At 42.9% G+C, this 16,959-nt stretch overlaps 1 protein-coding gene across 1 annotated transcript in view; it reads left to right on the top strand.

The window, feature by feature from the left end:
* Positions 1 to 16,959, top strand: part of CPS1 (carbamoyl-phosphate synthase 1) — a 137,496-nt gene that overhangs the window by 99,283 nt on the left and 21,254 nt on the right. The window contains exons 28-31 of the mRNA XM_035138778.3: positions 10,911 to 10,986; positions 12,783 to 12,860; positions 14,238 to 14,345; positions 14,893 to 14,982. Of these exons, the coding sequence (XP_034994669.2) occupies positions 10,911 to 10,986; positions 12,783 to 12,860; positions 14,238 to 14,345; positions 14,893 to 14,982 (352 nt within the window). The remainder of the gene's footprint in view (positions 1 to 10,910; positions 10,987 to 12,782; positions 12,861 to 14,237; positions 14,346 to 14,892; positions 14,983 to 16,959) is intronic.

Below are 16,959 nucleotides of genomic sequence, written 5' to 3'. Positions count from 1 at the left end.
CTAAACAACACATTGTTTGCACTATCAGGAAGCTGCTCAGTTTTTAGACCAAGAAGCTGCAGGTCTGATAGATACCGAGACAATGAAAAGGTATTAGACCTGTCCGGCACTCATATATTTGAGCCAACAGCAGGCTCTCTCAACTTAATATGGTATTAAGAACTTCAGTGGAGGGTTCTTAGTCATTTTGCTATTTGTCAGCATCTTATCTCTTTTTCTATCCTTTACCTGATTACAGAGTATTGACTTTGGACCAGCTGCACCAAACCAATGTTAGGGCTATTTGCTCCCCAGTTTCCAAATCAGAACAGTCTCCTAACCTGGCATCCCCTACATAGCAGCCGGCAGTTAACCTTGATTTTCCCATTCCCATATTGCCCTAGGTCCCTTCACTCAAAGTGCTTGGGTGAATTCTCTGAGGAGTCCTGGTGGGTCAACCAAGAAGCTATCTAGTTCAACCTCCTTTTCACAGTAGTGACTTACCACCTGCTTTGGAGAAGTCCCAAGCAGGGCATGAAGGCAACATTCACCCTCTGTTGCTTCTCTTTCTCTCCACCTCTCCTGCCCCACATCAGCAGCTAATGGTTCCATTTGGCAGTCATGGTTCACAGGTGTGGATTGACTGACTTTCCATGAATTTACCCCATCCTCTTTTTTCAAAGCCCTCTAAGCGAGGGACCATCTTCACATATTTTATTCCCTTCCCAGAGCACCCTGGCTTATCCTGCTCTTCAACCTACATACTTTCCAGCCATCTCCTCCTAAGGCTTACTTCTTGAAGCCACTCTAGTCTGGGCAGCAATGGTTTCCCTTCACTTTCTTGCTTCCTGCTTGCTTGCATCAGGCATCCCCAAACTTGCTTGCATCAGGCATCCCCAAACTGCGGCCCTCCAGATGTTTTGGCCTACAACTCCCATGATCCCTAGCTAACAGGACCAGTGGTCGGGGAAGAGCTTGGAGTGCAGTGACTGAGGAAGGAGCAGAAGGTGAGCTGAGCTTGGGAGACACTCTGTAGGTTTTGTGGTTTTGTCTTTTGGGGCTGTGTGTGAGTAAGTTTGTGTGCTTATTTGTTTTCTTACTTGTTTGTGTGCTTGTGCTGGTTTTCTAGGGCTGCTGCCTCTTGGATTTGGGTGACTGTCCAGGCTTGTGTGGGTGTTTGTTTCTGGCTGTGACCTTGTTTGTTTCTGGCTGTGACCTTTCACCTAGAAGTGTGAGTCAGGAAGTTCAGGTGATTAGCTGTGGGCGGAGCTAGTCAGAGCTTGGAGTGCAGTGACTGAGGAAGGAGCAGAAGGTGAGCTGAGCTTGGGAGACACTCTGTAGGTTTTGTGGTTTTGTCTTTTGGGGCTGTGTGTGAGTAAGTTTGTGTGCTTATTTGTTTTCTTACTTGTTTGTGTGCTTGTGCTGGTTTTCTAGGGCTGCTGCCTCTTGGATTTGGGTGACTGTCCAGGCTTGTGTGGGTGTTTGTTTCTGGCTGTGACCTTGTTTGTTTCTGGCTGTAACCTTTCACCTAGAAGTGTGAGTCAGGAAGTTCAGGTGATTAGCTGTGGGCGGAGCTAGTCAGAGCTTGGAGTGCAGTGACTGAGGAAGGAGCAGAAGGTGAGCTGAGCTTGGGAGACACTCTGTAGGTTTTGTGGTTTTGTCTTTTGGGGCTGTGTGTGAGTAAGTTTGTGTGCTTATTTGTTTTCTTACTTGTTTGTGTGCTTGTGCTGGTTTTCTAGGGCTGCTGCCTCTTGGATTTGGGTGACTGTCCAGGCTTGTGTGGGTGTTTGTTTCTGGCTGTGACCTTGTTTGTTTCTGGCTGTGACCTTTCACCTAGAAGTGTGAGTCAGGAAGTTCAGGTGATTAGCTGTGGGCGGAGCTAGTCAGAGCTTGGAGTGCAGTGACTGAGGAAGGAGCAGAAGGTGAGCTGAGCTTGGGAGACACTCTGTAGGTTTTGTGGTTTTGTCTTTTGGGGCTGTGTGTGAGTAAGTTTGTGTGCTTATTTGTTTTCTTACTTGTTTGTGTGCTTGTGCTGGTTTTCTAGGGCTGCTGCCTCTTGGATTTGGGTGACTGTCCAGGCTTGTGTGGGTGTTTGTTTCTGGCTGTGACCTTGTTTGTTTCTGGCTGTGACCTTTCACCTAGAAGTGTGAGTCAGGAAGTTCAGGTGATTAGCTGTGGGCGGAGCTAGTCAGAGCTTGGAGTGCAGTGACTGAGGAAGGAGCAGAAGGTGAGCTGAGCTTGGGAGACACTCTGTAGGTTTTGTGGTTTTGTCTTTTGGGGCTGTGTGTGAGTAAGTTTGTGTGCTTATTTGTTTTCTTACTTGTTTGTGTGCTTGTGCTGGTTTTCTAGGGCTGCTGCCTCTTGGATTTGGGTGACTGTCCAGGCTTGTGTGGGTGTTTGTTTCTGGCTGTGACCTTGTTTGTTTCTGGCTGTGACCTTTCACCTAGAAGTGTGAGTCAGGAAGTTCAGGTGATTAGCTGTGGGCGGAGCTAGTCAGAGCTTGGATAGCAGCAAGTCTCATACGTTTGTTAGGGGGGACCTAGGCCTCTTCCTCTTTCCCCCTTGACCTCAAGGTTTTCAAGATGGAGGTGGAGGGAACAACCATTGTCACCTGCAATTCCTGTGCAATGTTTGTTTTCTTGCCAAAGGATGTGGGTAGCTACACCTGCAACAATTGTAAGTTGGTTGCCCTACTAGAAAACAAGGTTGCCCTTCTGGAAGAGAAGGTGCAGCAGCTTCAGGGGCGTGTATCTACGCTCCAGAGAATTAAAGAACTGGAGCTTTTCTTGGATGCAGCAGAGCACACTGTCTGCACCAAGGAGGAGACAGGGGATCTCCCTGAGGAGGAGGTCAGTTCCCCAACACAGCAGCCAGATGTATGGAGGAACGTGACTCATAGAAGTAGAAGGCCCAGGGATCGCTCTGAGTGCTTAGAATTACACAACCGTTTTGAAGTGCTCATGGAAGACGAGGAACAGACTCCACCTGAGGATCTCTCCCTCATCACAGTTGATGAGGAATATGAAGACGAGCAACCAAGTCAGTCCTCTGGAAATATGCAGGTAACCTTGGAAGGGACAGCACATAGAAGTATCCCAACCAAGCCCATGAAGAGGCGTGTAGTGGTGATTGGGGATTCCCTACTGAGGGGTACAGAAGCAGTGATCTGTGGGCCTGACAAGATGTCTCGAGAGGTGTGCTGTCTACCTGGGGCCAAGATCAAAGATGTAACAGAACGGCTGCAAGGAATCATAAAACCCACCGACAAATACCCCTTCCTTTTGGTGCATGTGGGAACCAATGACACTGCAAGCCATAGCTTACAGAAGATCAAAAATGATTATGAGGCTCTGGGCAGGAAGTTGAAGCAATTAGATGCACAAATTGTCATCTCTTCTGTCCTCCCAGTTGAACGACATGGCCCAGGGAGAGAGGGAAAAATAGGGGAAGTGAACAACTGGCTTCGCAAATGGTGCAAACAGGAACGGTTTGGATTCCTAGATCACGGTCTGCAGTTTCTTGAAGATGGACTTCTGGCAAGTGATGGACTGCACCTCACAAAAGTTGGGAGGAATGTTTTTGCCACAAAACTCAAAAACCTCATCAGGAGGGCTTTAAACTGACTTATGTGGGGGAGGGAGACAGTGGTCCTGAAGGTAGGAGTCTATCAAATGCTGAAGATGATCATCCAAATGTCAAGGACCAAATGGAGCAAGCAGCATGCAGACCTAGTGGTGGGACGAAAATATCCTTAAATAAGAGACATGGGGGAATGATCAACGGTCTTCAATGTCTGTATACTAATGCACAGAGCATGGGAAATAAACAAGATGAACTTGAGCTCTTGGTACAGCAAACTAAATATGACATAATAGGCATCACTGAAACCTGGTGGGATGAGTCTCATGACTGGAATGTAGTAATAGAGGGATACAATCTATTTAAGAGAAATAGACCAAACAGGAAAGGAGGAGGAGTAGCTTTATATGTTAGGGATATGTATACCTGTGAAGAGATCCAGGATTTAAAACTTCAAAGCCAAATTGAGAGTATCTGGGTCAAAATTAAGGGAGAGAAAAACAACAGTGACCTCATTGTGGGAGTTTACTATAGATCCCCAAGCCAAACTGAGGACACAGATGATGCCTTCCTGGAACAGATGGCCAAGCATTCCAAAGGAAGTGAGATAGTAGTAATGGGGGATTTCAACTATCCTGATATTTGTTGGATGTCAAACTCAGCCAAGAGCATAAGGTCGAACAGATTCCTCACTGGCCTTGCAGACAACTTCATTGTCCAGAAAGTGGGAGAAGCAACAAGAGGATCAGCCATTTTAGATCTGGTCCTAACCAATGGTGATGACTTGGTTAGTGGGGTAGAAGTGGCAGGATCATTAGGTGGGAGTGACCATGCTCTTCTGGAGTTTATTATCCAGCGGAAAGGAGCAACCAAGCATACTAAGGTCCAAATTCTAGACTTTAAAAAAGCCGACTTCAGAAAACTTAGGGAAAAGCTGGGTGAAATCCCATGGACAGTAATACTAAAAGGGAAGGGAGTTCATGATGGTTGGGAGTTTGTTAAAAGGGAGATATTAAAAGCACAACTTCAGGCAATACCAATGAGACGGAAACATGGAAGGTGCCTAAAGAAGCCAGGCTGGCTATCTAAAGAACTTTTGACTGAGTTAAGATTTAAAAGGGATATGTACAAAAAATGGAAAAGGGGGGAAATCTCCAGAGAGGAATTCAAACATATAGCCAGCACGTGTAGAGACAAAGTCAGAAAAGCTAAAGCACAGAATGAACTCAGGCTCGCCAGAGAGGTTAAAAGCAACAAAAAGGGCTTTTATGGGTATGTCCGTAGCAAAAGGAAAAACAAGGAAACAGTGGGGTCACTCAGAGGAGAAGATGGTGAAATGCAAACAGGGGACAGAGAAAGGGCAGAACTCCTCAATGCCTTCTTTGCCTCAGTCTTCTCCAAGAAAGAAAACAACGCCCGACCTGAAGAATATGGAGCAGATGATTCAGCAGGGGAAACACAGCCCAGAATAAGTAAGGAGGTAGTACAAGAATACTTGGCTAGTTTAGATGTATTCAAGTCTCCAGGGCCAGATGAACTACATCCAAGAGTATTAAAAGAACTGGCAGAGGTGATTTCAGAACCACTGGCAATAATCTTTGAAAATTCCTGGAGAACAGGCGAAGTTCCAGCAGACTGGAGGAGGGCAAATGTTGTCCCTATTTTCAAAAAGGGGAAAAGAGAGGACCCAAACAATTACCGCCCAGTCAGCCTGACATCAATACCAGGAAAGATTCTAGAGCAGATCATTAAGCAAACAGTCTGTGAGCACCTAGAAAGAAACTCTGTGATCACTAAAAGTCAGCATGGGTTCCTGAAAAATAAGTCATGTCAGACTAATCTGATCTCATTTTTTGACAGAATTACAAGCCTGGTAGATGAAGGGAACGCTGTGGATGTAGCCTATCTTGATTTCAGCAAGGCCTTTGACAAGGTGCCCCATGATATTCTTGTAAAGAAGCTGGTAAAATGTGGGCTAGACAATGCTACCATTCAGTGGATTTGTAGCTGGCTTACTGACCGAACCCAAAGGGTGCTCATCAATGGCTCCTCCTCATCCTGGAGAGTAGTGACTAGTGGGGTGCCACAGGGTTCTGTCTTGGGCCCAGTCTTGTTCAACATCTTTATCAATGACTTGGATGATGGGCTTGAGGGAATCCTGAGCAAGTTTGCAGATGACACCAAGTTGGGAGGGGTGGCTAACACCCCAGAGGACAGGATCACACTTCAGAATGACCTTAACAGATTAGACAACTGGGCCAAAGCAAACAAGATGAATTTTAACAAGGAGAAATGTAAAGTACTACACTTGGGCAAAAAAAATGAAAGGCACAGATACAGGATGGGAGACACCTGGCTTGAGAGCAGTACATGTGAAAAGGATCTAGGAGTTTTGGTTGACCACAAACTTGACATGAGTCAGCAGTGTGATGCAGCAGCTAAAAAAGCCAATGCAATTCTGGGCTGCATCAATAGGAGTATAGCATCTAGATCAAGGGAAGTAATAGTACCACTGTATTCTGCTCTGGTCAGACCTCACCTGGAGTATTGTGTCCAGTTCTGGGCACCACAGTTCAAGAAGGATACTGATAAGCTGGAACGTGTCCAGAAGAGGGCAACCAAAATGGTCAAAGGCCTGGAAACGATGCCTTATGAGGAACGGCTTAGGGAGCTGGGTATGTTTAGCCTGGAGAAGAGAAGGTTAAGGGGTGATATGATAACCATGTTCAAATATATAAAAGGATGTCATATAAAGGAGGGAGAAAGGTTGTTTTCTGCTGCTCCAGAGAAGCGGACACGGAGCAACGGATTCAAACTACAAGAAAGAAAATTCCACCTAAACATTAGGAAGAACTTCCTGACAGTAAGAGCTGTTCGGCAGTGGAATTTGCTGCCAAGGAGTGTGGTGGAGTCTCCTTCTTTGGAGGTCTTTAAGCAGAGGCTTGACAGCCATCTGTCAGGAATGCTTTGATGGTGTTTCCTGCTTGGCAGGGGGTTGGACTGGATGGCCCTTGTGGTCTCTTCCAACTCTATGATTCTATGATTCTATGATTCTAAGATGGGAATTGTAGTCCAAAACATCTGGAGGGCCAAAGTTTGGGGATACCTGCATCAGATCCATTTGAGCAGAGACAATGATGATCGCTGCTGATGCTCAGGAGCACCTGATGATGGCAGGAGTGCTCTTGCCTTAAGATCTGTTATGGACTTTTACAATGCTGAAAATCACAACAGTCACTGTCCTGCAGGACTAAAAAGTCACATATCTTGGCAAATGCTGCCCACACAAACGTGTTTGGACCTCCCCATGTATACCCTCTTCAAAAGAAGAAAATATGTCACCTAATGTGTGTGTGTGTGCGTGCTATAGTGTCAGAAATGTAGAGAAATTGACAGCTACTGGTAATATCTTAAGATTATAAAAGGCCCAGGAAGATGAGTCAAAACATTCTGACATGTACTAGGCAATATAAAAGTCAGCTGAATGCCCTTAGTAAATCGCAAAATGTCATCCTTGCTAAAAAATAATAACAACAACCCTTGTTTCTTTCATTTACTCTAAGAGTGGTGAAGTATATCTAGGCATTTCATTCACTTTATTTTCTTATTTTAAAAGATTTATATACCACCTGTCATGTAAATGCTTCTGGCAAGTGTACCTGAATAGAAGTAGTACAGTAATCTTAATATATGATGTAGTTAAAAACAGAGTAGCTGAGCAATACTAATTCTGGGAAGCTGGTGAAACTTATGTCAGTTTAAGACAAGTCATGTGTAACTCCTGGCAGAACTAGAATGGAGTTACGATGGCATAGGCCCAAATTCATCCCAGCAGATCTTGGGTTTGAGTTGGGCTGAAGTAGAACATAATCAGTTCCCGGGTTTTCAGCATGTGCTAAAACTGTAGCAAAGTTGGTGCCTGCTTTCTATCTAGTGGAGCCATCCTGTTAACACTGTCATCTTTGTCATGCTACCCACACCAGGGAAGTCTGCACCCCGTAGTCCATATCTCTAGCATCTACCACTGGTTTGATGAATAGAATTTGTACTTTTGGAGTTGGATACTGCATATTTTCCACTCCTATAGTGATCAGTAGAGAATTTCTTGTCGTATAACGAAATGTAAGGCATATGCCATGTGAAACAACAATTACAAGACAAAGGCTTCAAAGGGTGGTGACAACCCTCCTTACAAATAGACTAGCTTTGGAAACCTGGCAGCAATGAGCTAAGCCAGCGGTTGGCACACCACAAGTGCACCTGGGCCATCGGTAGCCCAAGGGCATGCCTGAGAGGCTGTTGACCTAACAAATTGCCATTAAATGCCAGCATTGTCCAAATTTCTAACATTTATTGTTGCATATTATTCAATCAAAAGATGGGGAGAGGACCCCTCTGAGTAATGGTACATTAGGAATGACCCTAAGGATGTCACAACACGCATCTTGCCAGCCTCGTTTTTTTCAATTATTGAGAAATATAGGCATACCTGTGTTGCGTTGACCATATCTACAGTTTCAATGTGAAATTCTCTTTCACCTGTAAGAGTTTTATGTCAAGTATGTGCCATGGCAGCTGCTTTTCTTTCAGGATATGGCTGACAAAACAAAACAAAAAAGAGAGCTGGGAATGAGCTGAATCAATGCGCAGAGATGTTCTAAATACTCCCTCAACGAAGCTTAATGTGGCAAAGTGCTTATTCACAGATGAGAGGGTAGGAAGAGAAATAGAGTTTGCTGAGCACAGTTCGCAAGTGCAGATGGAAATTGAGTTGAAGCCTTCTGATAATATAAGAGAGGCAAACTATCCTTCTGGGGGACGCAACCTTGGAACTGAAGGAAGCGGGAAGAATGTTTAAGCAGGGGGCGGGATTCTGATAAGTGCAAAAGGCCTTCGTGATATGATTAACCGTGAGTTATTGTTAAATAATTCAATTAAAGCCTCTTTTGAATGGGTTTTTTTTTAAAAAAGCAATCCACAGGATTCTCAGGCCTAGAATGAGTTCTTTGATCTGTTCTGAAGTGCTGATCTTTTGTTTAGAAAGACAGGGACATCTTGCAAAAGGAGGTTTACTTTTGAAGGTAATTGGCACATGGAATAACTTCCACATAGCCTTTAATGGTTTCATCCTCATTAGTTCCAGTAGAATATTGAATAAAAAAAATAACTAGAGATCCCATAATATGAAGTATTATATAAGAACTGATGCAGCATAGTGGTTAAAATTTTGGTATGATACAGCAACAGTACCAACTACATAGACAAAACTGTATCTGATTCCAAAAGCATTTCAAACACCAATTTCTCTTAAGGGAAAAAAGATGTTTCACAAATAGGTCGGGCATTTGCCATCTTTGGGCTCTTCTGGACGGATTTTGCAGCACTTGGGTCTTTTTGCATTTCCCTGCATCATTCCACACAGTGGTGGTGTTTGATTTTGATTTGATTTATTATTACGGTTCCTGACCAGCACCAGTGGTGGTGTTTTCTTCTGCTGTTATTCCAGAATAACATAGGCACCAGACTGCAATATTTGAAGGAAGATCCAGTATGATCCTGCTATATGTTCAGTAGTGTGGAAGGTGTTGGGTGTATGGTGCCTGAGCAACACCTGCTTTGTGCCACTTCTGAGTCACTTCAGACCAGAGATCAGGCAGTATTGAAGCTATTCCAGCTCAGTTGGTGGAGCATGAGACACTTACTCTCGGGATCGTGGGTTCAAGCAATGGCCTTGTGGTCCCTTCCAACTATGATTCTATGAAATTCTGGGGTTAACCATCAAGGCAGGGGGTGTGCAATTGCAAGAGTCAGATTTTTACTGACAGAACAATTTAAAGAATTTCAGAATGCAAAGGGTGAAATGATTAAAAACAAAAAGAGTAAAGAAAACTACGTACACACACTCATAAACCAGATTTTTATAGGCATAATAATTAGAGAATTCTGGAATATCAAGGGTGAAATTATTTTAAAGAAAAGGCACCTGGACATAAGTCAGATATTTACTGGTTGAATACCAAAAGAGGGAAGGGAGGTTTTGTGATGTTCCAGGAGCAGAAGATCCTTAGAACATATCCCAATAATGGTGCAAATAACAAAATCTGGTCTCATCCTTCAAAAAGAGTAGGAATCATTCTGATGGTGTGGAAGAAATTTTTAGAAAGACAAGAGCATACTCTATAAACAGTTCACCTAGACAGACTCTTACCGGTAGTTGATGACCTGGTTCACACATTGCATTGAACCATAGTTTAAAACAAACTAAAACAAACCTGGGCCTGCCCTGTCTCTTTCAGGCCAAACGTCAAGATCTATGAATTTTGGAAATCATAAATATTGCTGGGTTGGCCCCAGGCAATGTGTGAGGATACCATACAATGTCATAGAGATTGTATACTTTAGCTAGATAACTCAGGGCAAAGCAACTACGTAAGGAGAATGCATACATGGCTTGTGGAGAGGTTGTTTTTTTTGGGGGGGGGGTTAAACTGAATTCCCAAGAAGTATACTTGGAGTCCTGCAATGATTTCATGCTCTTTATTGCAGCTTGTAAAACAGTGATTGATTCCCCCCCCCCAACCTTAGGCTTTTATATACATTATTTACACAATGAGTCCCGTCTGATTGGCTGATTCTGCTTCTCTCCTGGAGCCTGATTGGTCTTCTCCTGCAAGCCAATCAGTTGTTGCATTCTAGGATTCTACCTGCCTATTGTTTAGGATTCAAGCTTAGTACATAACACCCCAACTACCTGTTTTTTCCAGGTTACCTGAACTACTGTATTTCACACATATTATAGCTGACCAAACCCCAAATTCAGAAATAACAAACCTTGAGAAAACTGTGAACATTTGTGTTGGCATTGTATTTTGATATGACAAACAACAGGTCCACACATTCTCAACTTTCTCTGACATGATTCTTGTGATTCCAAAAAAGGGATTGTTTGGGCTTTGTGTGAAATAACCCACTATGAAAGAAGATCAAATATGGATGACAAACCAAGTTGAAAACTACTTGTCCCTGAATTAGCATTTCATACACCGTTGTTTTCAGCAATGTCAAGTTACATTTGAAACCATTTTAAATGATTGAGCAAGAGTGGATCTTGGGGGAAACCAGACTTTTACACAATCTTTAGTCAATAATCCTTCCTCCTGATTTGGTATGTTCTTGGGGGCACCCACCTTTTTAGGAGTAAGTTCAATATTGTTTACCTTTGGTGAAGAGTTGCTTTATCCTTTCAGCTTAAGAAAGAACTGGGAGGTTGAGTTGAATGGAAGACAGTTTCTGAAGATGAAAAGTGTGACATGACAGTATCTTTAACCTTTCCCTCCCCTCTTTCTTCATAGTGGCTCAGCAATGAATGTAGTCCATACAGAAAAAGAGATGAAAAAGTTTTTGGCAGAGGCAACCAGAGTTTCACAGGTATTGTACAACACTGTCCTCATTTCCCTCCACTCATTTGATTTTTGTTCGTTTTAGGAAACAAAGCATCTTGAATATTATTAAATTTGCTTATCCATTTCCTAGCTTCCTCTAGTGCAGGGGTTCCCAGAATGTGGTCTACCGGTGGTCCATGAGCTTTATTCAGATGAGCCACTGTTTGTATGTAGAAATGCAATTAAAAATTGAGCACAGTGTATTAAAATTTCTACAACAGGCAGAAAAAAATCAAGGGGTCTGCCCAGATGCTCAGCAATTTCCAAGTGGTCCATAGGTGAAAATGTTGGGGAACTACTCCTTTTAGTGCTGTTTTACTAGCATTTGCACTGACTATTATACTTGGGTAATTTAGCTCCCAGGAAATTGTCCACACCACTGAATCATTCCTCATTGGGTGTAACATCTCATGTTAATCTATTTTCTTTTTCTTTTACCGTTCCCTTTCATTCACGCATGAAGTCTTGCATGTTTCTTCCCTTTTAATTTGGGAAGTTGTTTGATACTTGGAACATTCCTTATTACAAAGGTGCCTTGGATTTATAATAATAACAGTAAAAGATTAATGCAATTTGTAAATTCGTAGTAGTGTGTGTGTGCGCACATGCCTGTGTATTGCCTTCTCCTTCTTCATTATTATTTTAAAATTTCCAGATCAAGTGAACTTTGCTTATACCTCTATTAGTTAATTGAATTTCATGGCTTCATTAAAAAAAAGAAAAAAAACTTTTAACTTCATTGCTTTGTGCTGCCTATGTTTCCTTTGGCCCAAGGAAGAGTACCATTCCATTTAGCATTAACCTGCTGTCATTATTGGCCTAAAGAGATTGCAGTGTGAATGATGACAGTCACAATTTTCCAGTGAAAGTATTTCAGAAGATCCAGGACAAAATGATGTTGGTTGTTCTTTTTTTGTACTTTTCATGGGAAATAAGTTTGATTGGTGTGCCGGGTGATGTTCAGTTGGAGTAAGAAAAGTGTAGTCAGTAATTTTAAGGAGAATTAATAGCATACAACAATGCCCAGGAAACAGATCCTGAGCAATCATTATGTGCAGTATTAAACAATTATACGTTCTGCTGACTTGCGTCTGTAACTGCCATTGGTAGTGATGAAGCTGTAGAAGAGGCACGAAGAAAGGAAGATTAAATATTTTGTTTTCAGACAACATATTGAAATTATATGAAAGTTCTTAAGCCAGTCTGCGAATCTTTCCTGCTAATGTTCTTAATTGCACATGACTCCCGAGTAATAATAACTCATTTTGCATGTACAGAATCAGCACCCTCCATTACTCACACTTCCCAGAATGTGCTTGTTGGAGGGCCACAACTTTATTTAACTTTTCTCAGCTACAAACAATTGCAACAACTTTAACCCTACCCCATCAGTGTGGGTTTCCTAACGCTTAAGCTGAGATAGAGCTCATGTTTTTCCATTTAGACTCTTCCATTTTCTGGCCTGGATTTTCACATTCTAAGAAGAAGCTCAGTTTTCAAAAGCGAGCCCAGCCAGCAGCTTCTCTTATGTCATGTAGGCTGCAAATCATGATGGCAATTTTCAGTTCATTTCCAAATGTCAACTCCATAGCCAAGAGGGGGCTGCAAACTTGCTAAGACTGATTCTGTTACAATGATTCTCTCTCTCTCTCTCTCTCACCCCCCTTATCCTTTCTTTCTACTGAAAAATTTAAATACTAGAATTCATGCCAGTTACTAACACAGTGCGAAATCATAGTCATACAGGATGTATATTTTTCTTCTTCCTTGTGATATCAATAGGAACACCCTGTTGTGCTGACAAAATTCATTGAAGGAGCTCGGGAAGTGGAAATGGATGCTGTTGCAAAGAATGGAAAGGTACAAACTTCTTCCTTAAATAATGCTTTTAAAAAATACTTTCCAGGATTTGCAGAAGGAATAGTAAAGCAGCTTGCCAAATGTTTCATTCCAAGTTCTAGATCAGGGATACGGAGCCCGTTTTTTTCCAATGTGGGCAACATTCTCTTCTTGGAAACCTTTCAGGGACCACATACCAGAGGTGGGCAGGGCCAGAGGCAAAAGTGAGTGGAGCAATACATGTAAATTTTACCTTTGGACAATAGGCTAGTTATTATGCACAACTGCACATGCCTCTCTAATCTCCATCAACACAAGCAAAATGCATTATCAGAATTCAAGGACCCATTCCAACCAGGCCAAAGCTTGAAACAAGATACAGTATAGCAGACTCATCAGTTCACACATACTTTCCTTCAGGACAGGCTAGCAGAGGATGTCTTAGAGTTTGATAAATGTTAGCTGAATTCTGTGATGGATCTGGAATGGCTCTCCATTACGCCATGGTACAGTAATTCTGCACAGAGGTCTCTAATTCCCGGCATCCACTGCAAGCGTCACCATAGTGTGAAAAAGCCTGGCATAACAAATAGAAATAAATAAAAATAATAAGTATTTGTTCGTATACTGTGTTTGAGGGTTTGAGGTACTTTGTGGTCCTTACAAAAACCCTATAAAATAGGGCAGGAGTAAGGACCCAACATTCCAGGTAAGTTCATATGCTTCAGATGGCTTGGACCTAAGTAAAAATAATAATATTTAGAATGATAATAGGCTGCAGCACTATGCATACATACCTGGCTGTAAGTCCTATGGAATTCACCAGGTTTGCTTTTGAGTGGAAATGTATAGATTTATTTATTTATTTTATTTTACCCCACCCACCTGGCTGGGTTTCCCCAGCCACTCTGGGCGGCTTCCAACAAAATATTAAAATACAATAGTCTATTAAATATTAAAAGCTTTCCTAAACAGGGCTGCCTTCAGGTGTCTTCTAAAAGTCTGGTAGTTGTTTTTCTCTTTGACATCTGGTGGGAGGGCGTTCCACAGGGCGGGTGCCACTACCGAGAAGGCCCTCTGCCTAGTTCCCTGCAACTTGGCTTCTCGCAACGAGGGAACCGCCAGAAGGCCCTCGGTGCTGGACCTCAGTGTCCGGGCAGAATGATGGAGGTGGAGATGCTCCTTCAGGTTTACTGGACTGAGGCTGTTTAATTAGAAGAAGGCTAGTAAGTGAAGAGAGAAATATATTTGGGGACAACAGTCATTAGCAAATAACAAGGTTTCAACATTGTACAGCTTATTTAACCACGAAGTGCTAGCATAGCACTGGCTCACAGCCATTTTAGCTACCAGTTTGCTATTATATACTAACACTTTTACTGGCTCTTTTTTGAGCAGGTTATCTGCCATGCTGTTTCTGAGCATGTGGAAGATGCTGGCGTTCACTCTGGAGATGCTACGTTGATGTTCCCTGCACAAACAATTAGCCAAGGAGCCTTGGAGAAGGTCAGCGTGTTTTTCTTTCATTTTAATGATAACAGGCAGCATTAGATTGTGGACACTATTAACTATACTAATAGAGACACAGTGAAAACAATTATGGCCACCAGAGTGGAATTTGGTAGCTCTCATGGAGTTTGTTTTAAAAAGAGAGGAAATGGCTAGCGTATATGTTCTGTACCAAGGCACTACAGCAATCCAAAATGTGTTCTGCCTCAGGGCAAGCAAGTTAACTCAGAGATACATTATTTGCATTCTCTTGATCCATAAGTAATGGAGAGACCTACTGGTCCTCCATGTTGCATATCTGGCTGCTTCCTTTATTTGCTCTGGAATTAGGGGGTGATCAAGCAGGCCTGGAAATTCAACTTGGAGCTCATTCTCAGGCCTATTTTGTGGCAGTTCTGACAGTGAAGAGCCAGCACTTATCTGCCAGATGTTCAAGGGAGCGGTGGCTGTCCAATTCCAGGTTCTCAGGTTGTTGTTGCAGTGGTAGTTGTTTTACTTTTGGAAGCATGAGGTTGAGTAAACACATGCTTTCTTCTGTTCTCAGGTGAAAATTGCAACCAGGAGGATTGCAGATGCCTTTGCGATCTCTGGACCATTCAATGTTCAGTTTCTCATCCGGGGAAACGATGTCTTGGTGAGACCCATTTTAGCTCAATGTACAAAGTGGCTCATCATCATAATAATGAGGGAGCTCTCCTTCAAAAGCCCTCTTTTTCTTGATACCCACCAGGTGAAAAATCACCAAGGCTGTTGCCGCTGTTTGCTGCACTGCGTGAGATAGTGCTAGGCACATAATATCCGCCTTGTTTGCTGCTACATGGGTCTTTGTACCACTGATACTCTGCCATTCACCACTTTATAAGGCGCCCTGTGATACAATTTTGAGAAAAGAACTTTGCCTGCCCACACAATGCAGTAATTTGAGGATAAAGCAAGCTCTGTAGAATTGCCGTCTGTCAGCAAGTGTGTTAGCTCAGCACTGGGCTTAAATCAGATCAGCACTAAATAAGATTGGTAAGAATGTTATACGAGACTCATCCTATTAGCACAGCACAAGTTTGACTCTACAATACATATCTATGTAGCTTTCTACGGTCATTATGGATAGCTAGGGAGCAAAACGGAAGGCAGAGGGATAGAAGAAAACATAGGAAAACTGCCTTCAAAGCAGTTTTACTGAAAGGGCAACATTTTCATAGAGCTCTTGCCCCCATGTAAAAAAATCTAGTACCTAAACTTATTCCTGGTCCTCAGGCCCAGATGTTGCAGCACTTCAGGACCAAACTAAGAAAGACATTAATTGCGTGAATGCAATTAGCATGGACAGCTAAAAAAAAAAAATTAATTGCAGCTGGCAGTGGGGGATGGAGAGCAATATTTGGACTGCAGGAGGTGGGAGTGAGAGTTTAACTCTTTTCCTTCTTGGTCCGTTGTTGAAAACTCTCCCTCCTTCAGGAAGCTCCTATTTGCACCCGGAGGGAAAACTCATTTGAGGCCAGTGGAGACAGCATTGTAGGGAAGGGACTTGAGTTGGGACCACTGTGGAGCAGGGCAGGAGAGAAGATCAAATGTTCTTGAAGCTGTTATATTTTTTTTAAAAGTTTATTGTTTGCTCCCCCCCCCAAAAGCAATTATGATCAAAGTCGTCTCTGAGGGCTAGAAGGGCAATTCAGCCTCTGTTTGTGCTCCTCACACTATGGATGGCCCCAAATCCTACAAGGTTAAAAAAAAAGTCTTAGGATAAATCTAACCATTCCCCTTTCTTCCTTACAACAGTAGGAGCATGGCACCATTCTCTTTGTGCATGTGCTGTAATACAGCACACTGTTTTTAAGCCTGTATGCAACTTTCTTTCATATACTTACAATAAAGGAGCATAGCTACTCTCATGAAAGCCTGTCCCGCTTCTCTGATGTGAGCTGGGAATTCAGAGTGAAAAATCACGAGGCTCAACATATCGTGAAACAACCCCCTTATGGTTTCAGTCTAATTCTTTCCTGTCCACAGATCCTTTGTTTCCCTTTCGCCGTCCTTCCTGTATCGTTATTGCCCTTTGGTAGTGTCTTGTCACTCTTAAATGTGCCACACATGCCCCATTGACTCTTACATACACTTCTCTTGTGGCTCCCCCTGAAAGTGCCCGCAGAATAACACCGTTTAGCTTCATGGGCCTGCAGTGTTCAGTTATGGGAAATGTTGCTCGTCCTGCAAAACATGATCTGAAAGAAATGATTAACCCATTTGGGGATACAGATTGTCTGACTTTAAAATCTATGATCTCAGAAAGTGTTGAGACTTTACTAGGCCTTTCCTCTTGCTCAGGGGTCCCCAAACTAAGGCCCGGGGGCCGAATCTGGCCCAATCGCCTTCTAAATCTGGCCCGCAGACTGTCCGGGAATCAGCATGTTTTTACATGAGTAGAATGTGTCCTTTTATTTAAAATGCATCTCTGGGTTATTTGTGGGCCATAGGAATTCATTCATTTTTATTTTCAAAATATAGTCTGCCCCCCCCCCAGGTCTGAGGGACAGTGGACCGGCCCCCTGCTGGAAAAGTTTGCTGACCCCTTCTCTTGCTATTGCCTATTTCTGCTTTGAATATAGCAGGTGGT

This window comes from Zootoca vivipara, chromosome 1, assembly GCF_965207765.1.
Source record: "Zootoca vivipara chromosome 1, rZooViv2.hap1.1, whole genome shotgun sequence".
Classification (NCBI taxonomy): Eukaryota; Metazoa; Chordata; class Lepidosauria; order Squamata; family Lacertidae; genus Zootoca; species Zootoca vivipara.
Note: the sequence above shows the minus strand (reverse complement) of the source record. Positions and strands in the feature narration are given on the sequence as shown.